The sequence below is a fragment of the Polyergus mexicanus genome, unplaced genomic scaffold (assembly GCF_030449975.1).
Source record: "Polyergus mexicanus isolate NDT 795.1 unplaced genomic scaffold, iyPolMexi1.0 SCAF_13, whole genome shotgun sequence".
Classification (NCBI taxonomy): domain Eukaryota; kingdom Metazoa; phylum Arthropoda; class Insecta; order Hymenoptera; family Formicidae; genus Polyergus; species Polyergus mexicanus.
This window is the reverse complement of record NW_027223333.1, coordinates 8,114,545-8,131,986: the sequence shown is the minus strand read 5'-3', so window position 1 is coordinate 8,131,986 and position 17,442 is coordinate 8,114,545. Positions and strand designations below refer to the sequence as shown.

Sequence of the window (17,442 nt, the reverse complement as noted above, 5' to 3'; positions counted from 1 at the left end):
CAGAAGCTATTCTATGTTCGAGCAACAAATTTTCGGCTCGCAGACGACGCAGATCTTATTCAAAATCTTACGCTACGATATTTCTTCGCCGTTCCTTTCAATTCCGCGATTGCTGCTTTTACTTTTGTAACTGTTTTTTCTTTTTTGTCAATTCCATTTTTGCAACCAAGAGTCTTGTCGGAGATTTGGACTTCATCTCTCGATCTCTTTCTTCCGATAGGTCTTGCGCGAATTCTTTCCTTATCTTTGCCAATTCACGTGAAAGCTTCCTATGCGACATTTCGTAAATGAAACAGACTAGATTTTTTTTTTTTTATATACTTCGCAATTTTTAAAAAATATCGAGCGCGAATTTCTCATAAGAATTTTGAAATACACATTAACACATAATACATTTACAGATACAATTATTAATATTTCTTTAAAAAGAGACCCTCTCTTTATAAATACTCTTTATAAATAAAATGAATAATAATGATTACTTATCTGTACATAAATTTATGCTCTAATGCTGTTTAAGTATTGTAATAAAAGATTAAACAAAAGCATGTTATTCTTTCACCATGAAATGGAAGTGCTATAACAACGATCATTAATGTTTCAGTAACATAAAAATGCGCGTTTTAAACAGCACAAAAGAGGATCTTGTATACTTTGAAAAGTGCTCTTTTCTTCTTTTTTTTTGAATACTTGATTTTTTCTTTACTTTTTTTGCTGTTTGAAAAAAAAATGCCATTTCAGATTCCATCAGATGTTCGAAGAATGCGTCATTCTTCTCCGGTTTTCTTCGAGATCTTTTCCTGGGCTGCTTGCCATTTTTCTTAATTTGTGCTTTATCTTTGTTTTTTTTTTTCTCTATTGCCTCTCTTTTCGTATCTATTCTTTGACACGAACGTGTTCGCTGCAAAATTTTCACGAGTATTTGCTTGCATCAGGTGTATTTCCTTCAATCGTAGTCTTCTCAAAACGATTTGAAATACTACAATAATTTGAAATACTACAAAAGTGTACTCTTTAGAGTATTTTGCCAAATATATATTATCATCGCGACTACCGATTGCTAGAAATTGGCCACTTTCGTAAGGCGCGATGAGACACTCGTTCAAACGCGGAACATGGCGAGTCCACGCCGGTTAGAATGTCATATCCCTTCAACAGATCCGTTACATTTATGATAACGAATACTGAGTACCTGGATCTGCTCCAACAGGGACCGCTTAGATCAGCACGTTCGCTGCGCGCATAAAATTTCATCCCTCATTTTCTCAATCTTTATTGGCTTCGCGAAACGATAACAATATTAATCGCGAAACTACGAAAATGACAACGAAAAGCTTTCACGTCGATAAGCAAGACATTAATTGGGAAAATCTGTGAGATATATCTCTCTGTTTATGCGAATAATCGCTTCGCTTTGTTTTGCGTAAAATATCCATAACTACTCTACTCTATCCTTTGTACGCTTTTACTAATTATAAAATGATTTACATGATACATAATATAACGTTAATATATGTATTATTCATAGCGAATTTGTATGACAAATCAAAATCGTATTGGAATAAGAAACTCTACAATCATCTAATCCAAATAACTTGAGAAAAATTTATCATTTCGTGAAATTAATCGGTTTAATTCGATTTATTTTAAAGAATCTAATTTGTCATTATCCATGTCTGCCAGAAATCTGTAGCCTACGGTCGATTCAAACTAGCGACGCCGATTGCTTCGACGTTTGCCCAGAGTGGATCGTCCACATCCATCACCAGCTCTCCGGTCGGTTGCTTCTTGATATCCCATCACTTGATCGTGCTGTCTGTAGACACCAAGAAGAACTTCGTATTAGTCTTGGAAGTTATCCAGAGCGTCTGGTTTGCCGAATTTTTTTTGCGCGTCGTCGAAGGAGATGGGGAAAAGAAGCGTTAGTGTGACGGAGATTACAATTTGGCAGCGATTTACGGTAGGCTCTTTGGGGAACGTTTTGCCCCGACGACGATAACAGAAATTGCGACTGCGTTTACAAAACGCAAGATTGGTGGCGATCCGTAATCCCACAATTATTTCTCCATGGAGAGCCTGCGTCGTTTAATTGGCGTAATTTGGATAATTAATGCAGCGGTGGAGTCAATAACGGCCGCCGCTTTTCGATTTAAATAAAGCGCAGCTGTTCTGTTGTTCATTTTTTAATTTATATTAGTCATAACAAAAAGTAGAGATAATGGGGCAATTAGCAACCGCGCGTAATAATTACCGAGATGTTAATAAACCTAGTGATATAATTACTGAATAATTTCGATTACTAATTCAATAATAAAATATCATACAAATTCGGTCAAATATTATCATCATATTACAATATTAATGCGCGACGCGATTGAAAGGAAAAGTATAAAAGAAGAAGAGTTACAACTATTTAAACATATGAAATTATTCGAACAATGGCATTAAATTCTAATTAGACGCAAACTTGAACAAGAAAATTAATAGCTTAATAGCTTTTAGCTTCATGCGAAAGTGTTGGAGTATCGTTAATTGGTATTAACATGTTCTCGTCGATACATCATATACACAGACTATATTAATTCCGGGTATTAGAAACTACCGTTTGCGCGGCTTTGCGGCGTTTCGCTCGGAGGATATTTGCGAGTCCGGAAGCCATACATCAAAGTCAAGCACGTCCAAGTTCTGGTCAATAATCTCGGCGGATGGGTGCAAGTCCCGCGAAACTTCCCGTTCGGAGATATACCTATAGATACCTGTGGCTTAACCGACGATGGGACATTTGCACTGGCCTATTCCCAATCCAGATGTCCCAGTTGCACGCTTGGCCAGACATCAGGCCGCTAATCAGCATCGACGGATCGCACGGATTAAAATCGGTTATTATTAAAGGCGACGTTAATCTCAAGCACATGCCGATATGTTTGAATTATCTGCAACAAGATAAGATTATTTTATTGCGTACTTTTCCCTGGAAACATGATGCACGATATCATACATAATTAGCCACACAAATTAATTATTTTCGTCCAAGTTTTAGAGTCTGAAATCTATGTTTAAAAATATAAACAAAATTAAATTTTACTTTCGTACTCCTTTCTCTTTATGATACAGTCACTAAAATTAGCTTAGAATTATTTTAAATTTCATAGCAGTTAAACGTTTCTTTCTTTACTTTCAAATGTTTTAATAATGCTAACTTTTTTTATTCGAAAAAAATTGTGCGCGTTGTAAAAGAACTTACATAACTTTTACAACACGCACAATATATATATCTCGAAAATATTTTTATCGATGGTTTCTCATATTTTTTTTCAACATTCGAGATTTTCGCCAGCCATGAAAAATTTTAGAGCTTCCCTATATTACGCTACCAGAAATCACGTTACTGGAAATGCGTTCTGCTTTATGGGCGGTTGTTTTTGTCATGTGATATGTTTCTGTCAATAACAAATGCACGGCATAAACAACACGTGTGCGAACCGACGTCTGGTTTTAGATATAAAGATTCATGTCGGTGAGACATATTTCAAATATTATGAAGGACTTTGAAACGACCAATCGATTTCCGCGATCAGAACCAGGACGGGCGAGTGACAGGTCGCGTTTGACGACGACACGATGAAACATGCTTCCGATACATTGTAAAACGTGTCATACTCGACATCCTAAAAAAAGTTCCTTTTCGCGCGAGATATTATATTAGCGTGCGTAAAAAATTCAATAAAATTCAAGAAATATAAGATAAAAGAATATTGCGTAAAATACAACGCAAAAGAAACTGAATTAATTTGACAACTAAGATAATATATATTAACAGTAATGTTTTAAAATAATAATTTAAAAACTTTTTCTCTTTTAGATTATAAATCCTGATTCACGGATTTCTCCATTTTCATTATATATGATTAAATTTCTATATATCGAGAAATATTAAATAATATAAAGTAGTACTTTGTTATATTTCTCTAAAAAAAATTAATTTTTAGATAAATCTCTATTTCGGAATTACTAAATTTTTTATCAATTATTCGATGATCTTTTTATTGATAAAACAATCGTTGCTCGTATCGATGTAATATGTAGTAATAAGAATTCACATTGGATAGTTTCATCTCGTACTCCATGAAACAGTAGCGGGTGATCAATCGATTCTGTGCATCGGACGACCGCATGACAGATGATTTACTGGTCTTACGATGAGCTGCGGATCGGCGTACATTCATTTGAGGTTCTGAAAAAAAATAAAAATTCGTGAAAATTCATTTCTCTTTTTAAATTTATTTTTTTATATTTTCAAAAACACGAAGATGAAAGTAATTTGCTCAACGCCGCGTTTCGATGTCTGTTTTTTGCCTCAATACTCCTTGCGAAGCAATTAATCGTAACGATCTGCATATTCTTCGTTAAGATGCATGAAAACGAAAGGATAGCATTAGTGCTTGAAACGATGCGAGTCAAAATGGCTCACTTTGTTTCAGATTTGTCTGATACGAAAATGAAATAATATCCTAACATTGTATTATAGACTAAAATTGAAAAAGTTTATTTCTGCTTTGCTGCATGAACTATTAGAATGTAAGTTTTCCATTTTTATCCGATTTCTTTTTTTATCTCTCTTATTCTTTTACTTCGCAGACGTTCTATCTAATTTCAAATAGAAAAAGAAATTATTTTACTGTCAGTCCTTTTTAAAAAAAAAAACTTTTAATATTTTTACTACGTACATTTACATTAAGCTGAGAAATCAACTAATACTTCTATCGCATATCTCTATAGATTCGAATGCTAAAGTATCGAACATGGCGATATTTAGAAATTTACTTGGTGTGCACATAGAAGAAAAGCGGATCAATTTGCTCTCGCGAGAATCAATATATAAGCCTTTATACATATAAGCTGCTAGGCACCTGCGAGGCGCGCAACACGTGTTTGAACGCCTTAAGAAAAAGGCAGAGAAAGCTCGCGTTAAACAAACATCGAAAGACGAAAAGCCGACGAGATAAGAGAGCTTTCCCGTGAGTTTTCTCGACAGCATCGTCGAGACAATCTAGCGAGACAACGCATCGATTTATGGATGCGCTGTCCCGTAAATAAGTTACCGGGTCTCATGGAAAATACGCGGCAATGTGGAATAGTGAAGCGACAAAGCTCACTTAGATGGATTCTAAATATGACAAAATTGCAACTAAATTTATTGTCGCAGAAGTTTTTGCGTACGAAAGAGAGGAGATTATCGGGATATTTTTTTCACGTTTTGAGAGATGCGCAGAAATCGCGTCTTTGACGCGCGTCCTATGATAATTTCGTACGTGACCACGATTTGCCGAGAGAGATTTAACTCGTCCGAATAAGCGCGCGTCGGGCACATTGAAGCGAGACTTTGAATATTCCTGAGATATCGGCGATAGCAAGATTTGCAGTTTAATGCGAAATGGCCGGTTAAAAAAACCAACGATCGAGCTTGCATTTCATAAGCGAAAACTTTGAATTTAAATATGTAAGAAGGATCGGAAGTCGAAAAATCGTTAATATTATTCTCGTCAAATGTGCATACTTCTAACATACAATGTACAACTGGAAATATATATATATATATATATAATAACATATTTTTTCACATTAAACACATAATTAATTATATATTCTTAGAAATTTCTATAGGATGCAAAATTAAAAAATCCTATTATTTTCCGAATAAATAATGTTAATATTCTACATGTAGAGATGCGTCTTAACAAAAGGAGATTAGGATTACATATATTTCATAATAGATATTTCAAAGCGACTCACGTCGGTGAGTTTCTTCATCCTCAACGCCCAATTCTCATCCTTCTCAACGCGCCAACAAAATCTCAGCACGGCTTTCTCGTCCTTCATGTTTATCTTCTTAGATCACCACCCTTCTAATGTAACATGCCGCTCTCCTTTTTTACTTTATCGGTGATTTGCATCCGAGGCGGGAGGAAAGAAATAAAAAAATTCGTATCACGAACGGTCCGCAAATAATAAAGTTATAAAAGCGAACTCGCTTATCTATATCTGTTCTTCTCTCAAGTGTCTTTTTATTACGGATGTAAAATCTAATGACTCGTTTAACACATGCTCGAGATGCCCATAAGAATCGTGTCGCGACGTTAAAGCGGTTTATTTAAAGAAGACACGTGCATTTTGCATTGTTAATTCATATTTTAATCACGGCGCCGGCGATTTACCTGTTACATAAACGTGCAAATCCCTATTTGTTACCGAGTTGATTTCATAAACAATTTACGTGTTTCAACATAAACCCCGAGTTTATGTCGTGGCATGTGTTATTAAAAGCGCACTTATAAATATCGATCGTTGTATAATATCTATGCGAGATTAAATATGTTAAATTTAATTTTTTTTCACGGCAGAAAACACGCGGATCCGCGATGTAAACAGATACGAGATGCACCGTGGAACAATATTATATTCGAATTAAACTGTCCGCGATTTCTACTTGGTATACTCATATTTATTTTAAATTAATTTCGATCTTTTTAAATATAAAAGATATTAGGAAGGCTCAAATATAACTCGTATCGCATTTCTATATAAGCGCCTGTTAATACTTATTAAACGATACAAGTTTAAATCCGCTTTAGAATTTATTCGACGCAACTATTTCCATAATCTCAGTTTCCCACCAAATTCTTCGATACACAAAGAATATAGAAACTCATTATCGCTTAACCGATGTTTAATTCGCGGATTATCAATGACGATGCGTTTTAGAGGCACGTAATATGATATCACGAATTAACAACGTTATCAAACATGATAATTATCCACAACAAAGATTCTACAATTTTCACTTAAAAATTAATAAATTAATAATTTTTATTTTAATAATTATTAAAAATTTTTAATATCTTTTAACTTTTTGATCATAGAGATAAAATTTATATTTTTAATTATATTTAACTATTTTTCCGTTGATTATAAAAAAAGTAACAATTAAGACCAAAAGATTAAAGCTGCATTATTTTACACTTGTAATGATTTTTTTACTTTGTTAAGCGCAAAATCCTCCGACTTATGTACATCACAATAGCAATGACTCAGGTGGATGCAGTCTCGCGTGAATTCTGGATCTGCGGGATATTCTCCTGCATGATAGGGTCGGTCTCCTCGAAGAAGGATTGCTTACCGAACTGCGACCTTGGCTTGATATATGCGTACTGGATCAGCATTATCGGAAACCGTTCTCCGGGCTGTGTTAAACGGCAAAACGATGGCAAGCGCGAGGCATTTCCGTTCAATTATTTAGATTTAGGGGATGGGCGGAAGAAATCGGCGCACGTGCATGTCTCACCTAACCGCCGATACTTTTCACGCACGAGCGCCTGACATCGACCGAGATACGCGATACGCTCGATATAGCATGAAGGACCGTTAAGGCAATGTTCAGCTTGTGAAACACGCGAACGAACCATGGCGTGATACAAGAATATCGGATGTAACAGCTTAATAGTCATATCAAGTGATCATGATCGTGCTCATTACGTTGATAGGAAAGATTAATGTCACGCGCATTTTCTTATTAAATTTGGATGTTATAAAAATTTTATAAAAAATATCTTCAAAAAAAAAAACAAATATCTTCAAATTACAACAATTAAACACAGCGAAAATAGAAATGTTTAAATTAAGTTTAAATCCATGATTTTATTCTTTCATAACGGATATGCAAATTAATCTAAATTTTTTTACAAAGATTGTATAAAAAAGTGAACAGTATCCAACTTGCACAAGCGAATAGAAAATATCTCTTATTTTTCAAAATAAAAAATAAAAAAGTAGATCACTCGAATTCGTAAAGCTGCTCCGTATACACTCTATATGTATGCTGCAAGAATGTAATAGAACTCGAAGAAAAAAAATTGACGTAATTTTTAACAAAATGCTCCGTTTCCATGATACCTTTGTACATCGGATATTCGATCGCCTGTCAATTTGCCACGCTCGATGCACTCTGTGCAATTGTTAGATAGAACCGCGCGCGAGCGCGCGCGCTCTCGTATCGCGCCGTGCCGGGCCATCGCGATGACATTATCCCTTCGCCGAGGGCACTCACAATTTCTGCGGTCCGCAATCCTGTGTTCGCCAATCAACGCTTTCGCGCCACTCAATAAATCGGATGGGTCGTCGCCGCCGCCAAGCGCGCAGCATCTAATGAATCAGATTCGATGCGGAGCCAGCGGCATTGTGCGATCGATTATTACGACACGAATCTGAAACTTGGCGCGCGATATCACAATGTCGGATTCAATTTGCGAATCGCTAATGGCTGGACGGGTTCGATTCGTCGGAGTTTTAAGAAATTGGAGCTGCGTTCGATATACATTGAAATAACACGTTCAGCTATTAGCGTCGAATCTGAACGTGAATTTAATTGCTGTAGCATGGAAAACGACGATGGTGTTCTAAAATAATTATTGTGTTTGCCGATTAAATTATTAATAACTTCATAAGATATTTTTATTTCGCGCAGTTTTTATTTTTCCGCTGCGAAAATAATTCTCTTTTTTCAATCGTACCGCGATTTACATCTTGTATAAAAAGGGCATATAATAATTTGCTCATTGTTTGATTATCGTCATCTAGATAATATATTGTATTATTTATTATTTATAAATATATTTCCTAGGTGTGTGAATTTTCGCAAAATGTCTTCCAATCAAAATATATGACAACTGACACTTTCCTTTTCCTTTACGAAATCCGTTTGCAAGCGACGTAATTAAAAGCTACGCTCCATATACGTAATAATATATTGTCAAATATCTGACAATATTACTGCTATTCAGAAATCCTGAATACAAATCCAAGATTGACGCAACCGCGGCAGTTTGCGCGCGAACACAAACTAATGACAATATTATTCAGCCGTGAGTTACCGAACGGAATTCGCCAATCAATGCTCTCGTATGAGTTCTCAAATCGGATAATCCCAGAGACTGAGCCACTCGTAATGAATCTGATCGATTGAATCGGGAGGAGGAGGGTGAGAGGGAGAGAGAGATGGGGGGTGGGGGGATAGGGGGCATCCGCATACGAGGACACATATCGAAGATGAACCCGAAGCGCGCAGCTAAAGCAATTTAGCCGCGGATTCCAAACCGCATGGCAGCGACATCGCGAATGGAAAGTTTGGAATGGGATTCGCAGGACCTCACAGTTCTCTGAATTTTGGCGGCAATTAAGACCGATGTTCAATGAACGATTCCCAGACGGCGGAGAGAGAAGTTGCGAGAGAGAGACTGGAAATTAGTTTGGCCGGACACGGACGGGATGAGATGATGGGAACAATGTATCGTGACACTTACGTTGTAATGCACAGCAATTCCACAAATCGGATATATTTGAAGCAGGAACGTAACGTAGCGTATAATAACACTCACGAAAATTGCAATATCGATAAAATTCTTCCCGTTGCGTACTTCAGTCGCTCGGACACAAATTGCACACGTTGTATCTAAATTTGCAATATAATTATAACATCGCGAAAATTTTGATAAATCCAAATGAATTCTTTTCGAATCGTGAATAAATCATTCTTTAGCGATTTATTAATTTTACCAATCGATTGATGCATCTACATCTACATCGTATTTGATAATATTTTAATGACACTTCTGGAATGTAACCTCGAGTTTAATAAGCACGAGAAATCGACGATTAAAAAGCATTGGCGAAAATAATATCAAAATACAATTCTGCAAAATCTACTCTGAAATTTTCAGTAAGAAATGTTGGGAGCTTTCTGGCGCAAGGTAAAGTTGTATTGATGACGTTAACTTTATCCCGAGGAAAATACTCATAAAATTACTAGAAATTTAACTCGTACAGTTTATATAAAAAAGGGAGTAGAGAGTGCTCTCCTATTTCTACGATGTATTTATTAAAAAAATCTAATAAATTTGTCGGGACGAGCAAACTTTCGGCGAAAGCAAATTTAAATATTGCGAATGCGCTGGAAATTTTACATCTTTTGCCGTAAATAATACAGTCTTCTCATCCAGGTGTCCACAAAGACGATCTCGGCGCCGCATTCGTTTAAAAGGGCGAGAGTACTGCCGGAGGAGTCCGAGAATTTTATCAAAGGAGAATCTCATTCGTTTCAATGGAAGAGCGAGGTTTGCGAGATGAATATCTTGCTTGGACTCCCGACATTTTTATCAAATGAAAAATTACGAAAAATTCGCATATTAAATCAGCCTCTGAAGATTCCGGCAAGATTATTAACATTACGCATTGCTCGAAATTCCATGATTTTGCATAAAAATTTTATTTTTGGAGGGAGCGATTCTGCAACACGTGATTGGCTATTTTTTCAACATAACATTGACCGAGAGATAATTACGCAAATTAAACGATGGCAAAGTACACAGTCCAGCTGTGAAAAAGATGGCGTTTCGAAAAAATCTCGAGGATGTATCGAGGATCATCGACAATCCGCAGAAATTTGCGCGGAAAAGATGCGTGAAAAATGTGAAAACAACGATTGTCAAGAAATATCTGCGGAAACTCGCCGAAAGTCTTGCATTGACTTATCGAATCATCAAGAATACTACCGGTCGATTGAATCCAGCTCTCCGATCTATTTCGACAAACCTGTACCGTACAACGATCGGCAAGCATGCGTTTCGACGAAGCGTGATCCCCCTAAATCGATTCTAATATCGTGTGAGAGCTGGATTTGCGGAAAACTGGCAACGGAAAGAAAGGTTTATCACAAATGCAAGCCAAAATCGTGCGTTTATCCAAATATTCGCGACAAAACAATACATTTTCCATTAAACATACCACGAGATTATAACGGATCGGAAGAAATGACAATAGACGAGCTGAAACGACTCGGGGCTGCTCATTCTACGCAATGTTCTGAAACAGAACCTTCATTTTTCAAAAAAATATGTACATCGAGCGAGAAAAAAATTTCTCCCATGAAAAGTAAAATGACAAAACCGTATTCTGTGTCAGATACTGACGAGCAGATAAAACCCGATCCTCCGCCACCGAGATATCAACATTGGAGTGAGAATCCTCCATCTTATTGCAATCGTTGCTCAAGCAAGACAGTTCGTATATCCACTGTTAAATCCTCGCCAATGATTTTTATTCCTCGGAAGGAGCCGTGGAAATCTTGGACGAAAAGTGCCACGTCATCTCTTCAAGATATTCATGAGGATCGCAGAAAGAATTCGAGTAAAAATAGATACGACAAGACAGATACTAGGGTGAAAGTAACGCCGTGCTTATCGAAGAGTGTATCGGAGAAGCGTATATCGCGTTGTGTGATCTCTTTTGAAGATAAATGCGCCTCTTCTTCGACGCTTCCTGCGTTTGTTAACAGACAGAAGCCAAGAGTCGTCCAGCCATTTCCGCTGACGAAGAGCGGTCGTTGCGTCGAGAAACCGGGAAAAGATTTCACTACGCCAGACGTCAGCGATTGCAATCCCAGCATGGCGAGCTTCAAATATCGATTGAGCAAATGTCCTTCCATCAAGGAGATGCCGAGTATCGGCGTCAATCACGAGTCGTCGGATACTGACGTAGACGCGCGACCGAAGCAAGAAGCTGCTTTATCCGTCTGTGAGAAAATCGAAAAACAGGAATCGCGAGCGCAGGATAAAGAGGAAGGAAAGAGAAAGAGATTTAAGTCTTCTAACGGATGGACCCGACAGAGATACAAAATTCGCTTAAAGATATTCCAGAAGGGAAATGGACATCTCGATCCTTGTCTTCCGCGGATCGTCGAGCTGCGACAACCGCGCGATGGGAAAATGCGATCGATCTTGTCGAAACTATTCGGGCTCGATGCCGACCAAGGCGAACTTTCTCCGCGATTGAAGAGACCGCGCCGTCCGCCCGATTATTGTCCATCTAAGTGGCCGGTTGCCGAGAACAAAAGTTATCCGACGAAGATGGACGAGAGTAGAGTGGTTCGCGGCCAAAACCTGGAAAAGCGTCTTTGCAAAAAGCATCGCTGAGTATCTCTAGAAGACTACTTTACCGTTCCAAATTTAGCATCGATTCAGATTGACATTGACTTTATGCATGTCTAAAACTTGCATTATTCACACATATTTTATATTTTATGTACAAGTAAAAACTTTAATATGGTAAATATTTGCAAATCATCTGAAAGACAATCTTGGATTTAAATATATAATCTTAATAAAATATTATTTTCATAAATATTTTTTTTCAATTTGTACAATTTCCAATAAATATAGTATTGAAAAAATAATACATTGACATTGATATCTACTGTTATAATTCTCTCTGGACAAGCATTTAATCCCGCTAAAAGGATGAAAACATCGAGATTCTCTGCAACAGAATTTGCAAAATACTCGTTCAATTTATTCTGCCTTATTTATATTAATAAGAAACAGCATAATAGCTTCTTCGTAAGTGAAATATATAGTCGACATCTAAAAGCGCAGGAAGGGAGACGCGGAAATGAAAAAAATGCAACTCGGATAGCCCCAGACGACTGCAAAAGAGATCTGCTCGGCTAGCAGCAGCTGGCTTCCAACTTTCCACGTTTATCATTATCTCACCCTCTCGTCGTACACCCTTATTTTTGTACCCGGTGGAACAAACTTGCACATCAAACGCCGTTGTTTTATGGCCGGTATACATTTTCATTTCTATCGGAGGATGATATATCTCGCAGCCCTAATAAACGCGACTCAGAATTTAACAAGCACATATCTTGTCTATATATATCGTACGAAAATAATGAGGAAACAAATAAAAACGCAAATTGGCATTAATCCAATTTCGATAATTAATGCAGAATGATGGCAAATTTTACATTATCCGAGGATATATCTATGAAGATTTATGTTCTCTCGATCTGGGCATAATATCATTGCATATAAAACTGAGTTATTTCATATATTACGATTTATAATTTGATACTCAAACACTGAGGTGGCTATTTGTCCAAGATATTGAACAAGTTGTTATATGAGATTAATAAAATATGCGATATTATAATATTAGGCACGAATTGCATATATTTGTTCCGAACGAAAATTTGATTTATATCTTTAATAATCTTTTTTTTTTCTACATTTACCTAATGAGATTGTAATACACACAAGAAAATCGATACATCACTCCAATGACTCCAATATTGCTACCTATCTAGGTATGTCATTCGTTTTTTCCCCTCTTCATTGAAATTGCACACAATTAAGGAGCATGATAAAATAGCGATCGCTACCGGTAATGTTCACGATCATTAACTTCTAATCGAATGTCAATGAACAACCGGCTTCTGGCCGGTTTTGTCTAACTGATCCGAAATAATGAAAATCGGGGCGATGTTTTTACGGTATTCATAGAGAACAATTCGCATTGTTACAGATAAACGATGATTGGTTCCACATGGAGCATCGATCCGTGCCGAAGAGATCGACAGAGCCGCATCTCGAAGTGCATCAGAGGCTAATGAAAGACTACAGAGTACATCGAGCAGAGCAGCAGCGAGTGAAATCGCGTATCAAAAGAGATCTTATAATCAAACGTCCGTCCAATATACTATCCATATTAAATGACGAAAGGTGGCCTCAAATGTGGTATCTGGTAAGCGATTTTATAATCACAAGAGCATAATCTATATGTTATATTATATATGATAAGATTAATATGTTCTGCTGCATAGATAAATAAATATACATAATTTTACATAATTAAATTATTAAAAATATAATTTGAAAAATTTAGGAAGAGTAATGTGTATTTTGTTCTTAACATTTAATTTTATAATTGTATGTATGGCAAAAAAATGCATGCATTGTATAAACAGTACTTTTAAATTGAAAGGCTTACATTTAATTTACGATTAGACATAATGGCATTCCGTTACTATTATTAATAAATGTAAAAATATCTATATTTACATGCATTTTATTATATAACTTTTTCGAAATAATTATATAATGCAATCAACGGAAATAATTCAAGATAAGTCAGCTTGATCAATATCGGCTCAGAAAAAGCGTTGACGTTTGTATCGTAAATGGAGACCTACGCTGTCGGCCGAAAATGGAATGTCGGAAATATTGGATAATTTTTTTTTTTTTTTAGAATAGAGGAAAGGGACTGGACATGAACGTGCAGGGTGCTTGGGCCGAGGGTATTACTGGGAATGGCGTTGTAGTCACAATTCTCGACGATGGATTAGAGAAAGATCATCCAGATCTTTTTAAAAATTATGTGAGTATTTTAGCATATCTCGTATATTAATATATTTTTATGAAAAATTAATTGACTTTTTAATTTGAATAAAAATTTACTACCAGAACAAAATAGATGGCGCAAACACATTTTTAATATTAAAAGGTAATGTATGCGTGTAGTTGCATTTCACATTTAACGTCTATTTCTAAAATAATGCAAACTGAAAATAATTTATATTTGAGTAAACTGTATTTTGTAATTTTTTACGGCTGTTATAGTAATTTTATATAAAGTAGCTTTCCCTCTGATTAAATTAACACGAATATGCAAAAACGCAGACGCTCAATTCTTGCCTGATATCGCGGGATGTATATCAATCCAATGAATTTTATATTTGTCGAGGCAAGAAAAAAGAAATGTGAAAAAGACTCCGGTGAAATACACAATAGAGTGTGACAGATGAAGGCGTATCGCGGATGCACAGCAAACATTGGTTATATCAGAATACAAACATAGGATATGCATGTTTATGACGAGTAATTATTGATTCGCGGATAATTACATTGAATGAGAGATATCTGTATACGCAATAGAAAGTGAATCGCATTAATCAACCAGTAGTCGCTGCTTTGATTACGCGGATTTTTACGTGTGTATTCCTTATATTTCTCATTACGCAGTACGCGGATATGCGCACAGATACAAATATGATTGTATTGAGAAAAAAATGTTGAAAATATTCACAATTAAATATACCTGAAATAAAATGTCTTACATAAAAGGAAAAAATTATATTATTGCTTGCAAAAATTGTATCAATTAAAAATTTCTTATTTTCTTATTATTCTTTTCTACCTATAAACCTAATTTCTTAATATAAATTTCTTTCAAAATTTTTATCGCTACTTATTCTCATGATTGTTTCATCTCAAGTAAATTTTTTATCTGTCCGCGAGTCTTGGTTTTTATATCGAAGTGGAAACGGAATAACGCGAATCAGGTTCATCGTGAAATTCATGAATTTTAATTGACGCTGCTGACGATTTCTGTTACAGGATCCGCAAGCGAGTTACGACGTCAACAGTCACGACGAGGATCCGATGCCAAGGTATGATCTGGTAGATAGCAATCGACACGGCACCAGATGCGCCGGAGAGGTCGCAGCCACTGCCAACAATTCTCTCTGTGCTGTAGGTGTTGCTTTCGGAGCTGGCGTGGGTGGTGAGTATTCTTCTAAAAGCATTACTTAACATTAATAATCATGTACATTGAGAATTAAAAGGACTTTCTGTACGTATAGAATTCTCTACATATGCGTAACTTAAGATGTGTGTTGAATTATGGAGATTTTTATTCTAACAACTCCGATATCTTTTACAACATCTGGAATTATCTTGCACGAATATAAATATAAAAATTCAATTGTTATTTTACATATATTTTATTATACATATATAATTTTGAAATAACATGAGAATAAGATATCGACAAATTTAGAGAGATAGAGAGAGGTAAGGAAAGAAAATATTTACACGTTTACTCCTCAGAAATATAAGTTTTGTTTCAACAAAGTAATTATTGTATTTAAATTTCGCGCTTCTCTATTTTCAATTAGCAATAGCAAAGTTGGTATTGAAATTCGCGCTACTGCGAGCGACGTGTGTCTGTAATATGCGAAATTGATATTGCGAGACGGACATCATTTTCGAATTAGGATCTGGACTGACAATAGCCTGTTACGTCTGTTACATTCGGGATTGATCTAAATCGATACGCGATGCCCAATTCCGATCTTGTAAATTGGATCCTCCGTTCCACGAGCCGCGGGAATTATGCGAGATAATTAACACAAACATGAAATGCATGCAGTTTAATCATGTGATGGAAGACTCTTGATATACTTATATGTACCATATATATATATATTGAATATGACACATAATAGACAATATACAATGCGTAAAATATTTTATGTAAAAAAGTCAATATGTCATTGCATTATCATATAATGTTGGCTTTTCATTCATGTACAGGTGTTCGAATGTTAGACGGCGACGTGACGGATGCCGTTGAAGCAAGATCCTTGAGCCTAAATCCTCAACATATCGATATTTATAGCGCGTCATGGGGACCGGATGACGACGGCAAAACTGTGGATGGTCCCGGTGAACTTGCCACCAGAGCTTTCATCGAGGGAATTACCAAAGTGAGTGTTCACCATTGAAAGTTCTACTATTTTTTTTTCACATATTTATTTAACTGCAAATAAATTAAATCCAAGAGTTCTTTTTATAAATTAATTATTTTTCAATACAATTCTATCGCATCTTTGATGTTTAAAATACGAAAATCGAAAAGAACGGATTGTATCTATTTTCGACTTTTGGCAGCCGAGAGTAAATGATATTTCTCGTAAGAAAAATAATTCCACTCGCGAAAGATTTACTCAAGATATGTCGGAGTATCTCGCAAATCTTCCCAACATTATTTAAACGCTATTTGCCTAATTGAGAAATCAAGAGGCTACTCTTAATTATAATTTTAATTAACATATCTTTATCGTTATTAATTGTATCTTTTACGTCTTTGACGATCTGAAAATAAGCTTCGTTCTCTCGGAGCTTCAAACTTCGATGTAGTGGCGTAATTCATTTAGAACTGCAATTTTCTTCGCTATAATTTTCTGCGTTATGACAAGGTAAATGCAATTAGCCGCAAGGTATCCCTGTATGAAACGGAAGCTTCTAGGTTGCTTCAAGACACTTCCTTGACTCTCAAACGTCAAGTTGCAGGGAATTTTCCAGCTTGGTATTACAACGCTTGTGTTCTGTTAATGCGTTGCATACAAAAACATTGATTATAAAACTCAAATCAAATATTCGAACTATGAAATCTCTCTTCTATTGATTAAGATAAAGATATTAATTTGAAGATTTTTAATCGAATATTTTAATCGAAGATTCTTCAGAAAAAAAAACTCTTGAAAGATTAAGTGCGAAAATAGTAAAGCTTGATAAATTATCTAATACGACGTTGCGGTACTGAAATGCCGAAGCGAGAAACTGTTCGCGCGTAATTGGAAATCATTACGTTCCGATCTTCCATGATTTTTCTACGAATCAAAATTCCTCGAGAAATTACTCTCATCGGTTGAAATCTTTGTTCGAGAGTAAGAAAGAAATTTAACAGCTCTCGTGATTGGAGTTAACCAAC

General features: G+C 35.9%; 2 protein-coding genes across 3 annotated transcripts in view; one reads left to right on the top strand and one right to left on the bottom strand.

Moving 5' to 3' along the window:
• LOC138938911 (furin-like protease 1) overlaps positions 1 to 17,442 on the top strand; it is a 200,801-nt gene that overhangs the window by 150,469 nt on the left and 32,890 nt on the right. For both annotated transcript variants that reach the window (XM_070306315.1, XM_070306314.1), the window contains exons 3-6: positions 13,414 to 13,632; positions 14,137 to 14,265; positions 15,285 to 15,450; positions 16,263 to 16,435. In XM_070306315.1, coding sequence (XP_070162416.1) covers positions 13,414 to 13,632; positions 14,137 to 14,265; positions 15,285 to 15,450; positions 16,263 to 16,435 — 687 coding nt within the window. The remainder of the gene's footprint in view (positions 1 to 13,413; positions 13,633 to 14,136; positions 14,266 to 15,284; positions 15,451 to 16,262; positions 16,436 to 17,442) is intronic.
• LOC138938936 (uncharacterized) lies at positions 1,671 to 5,954 on the bottom strand. The gene is given in 4 exon segments (XM_070306350.1): positions 1,671 to 1,816; positions 2,757 to 2,920; positions 5,794 to 5,912; positions 5,915 to 5,954. Coding segments are annotated over 4 exon segments (429 nt in total). The 3' UTR covers positions 1,671 to 1,710.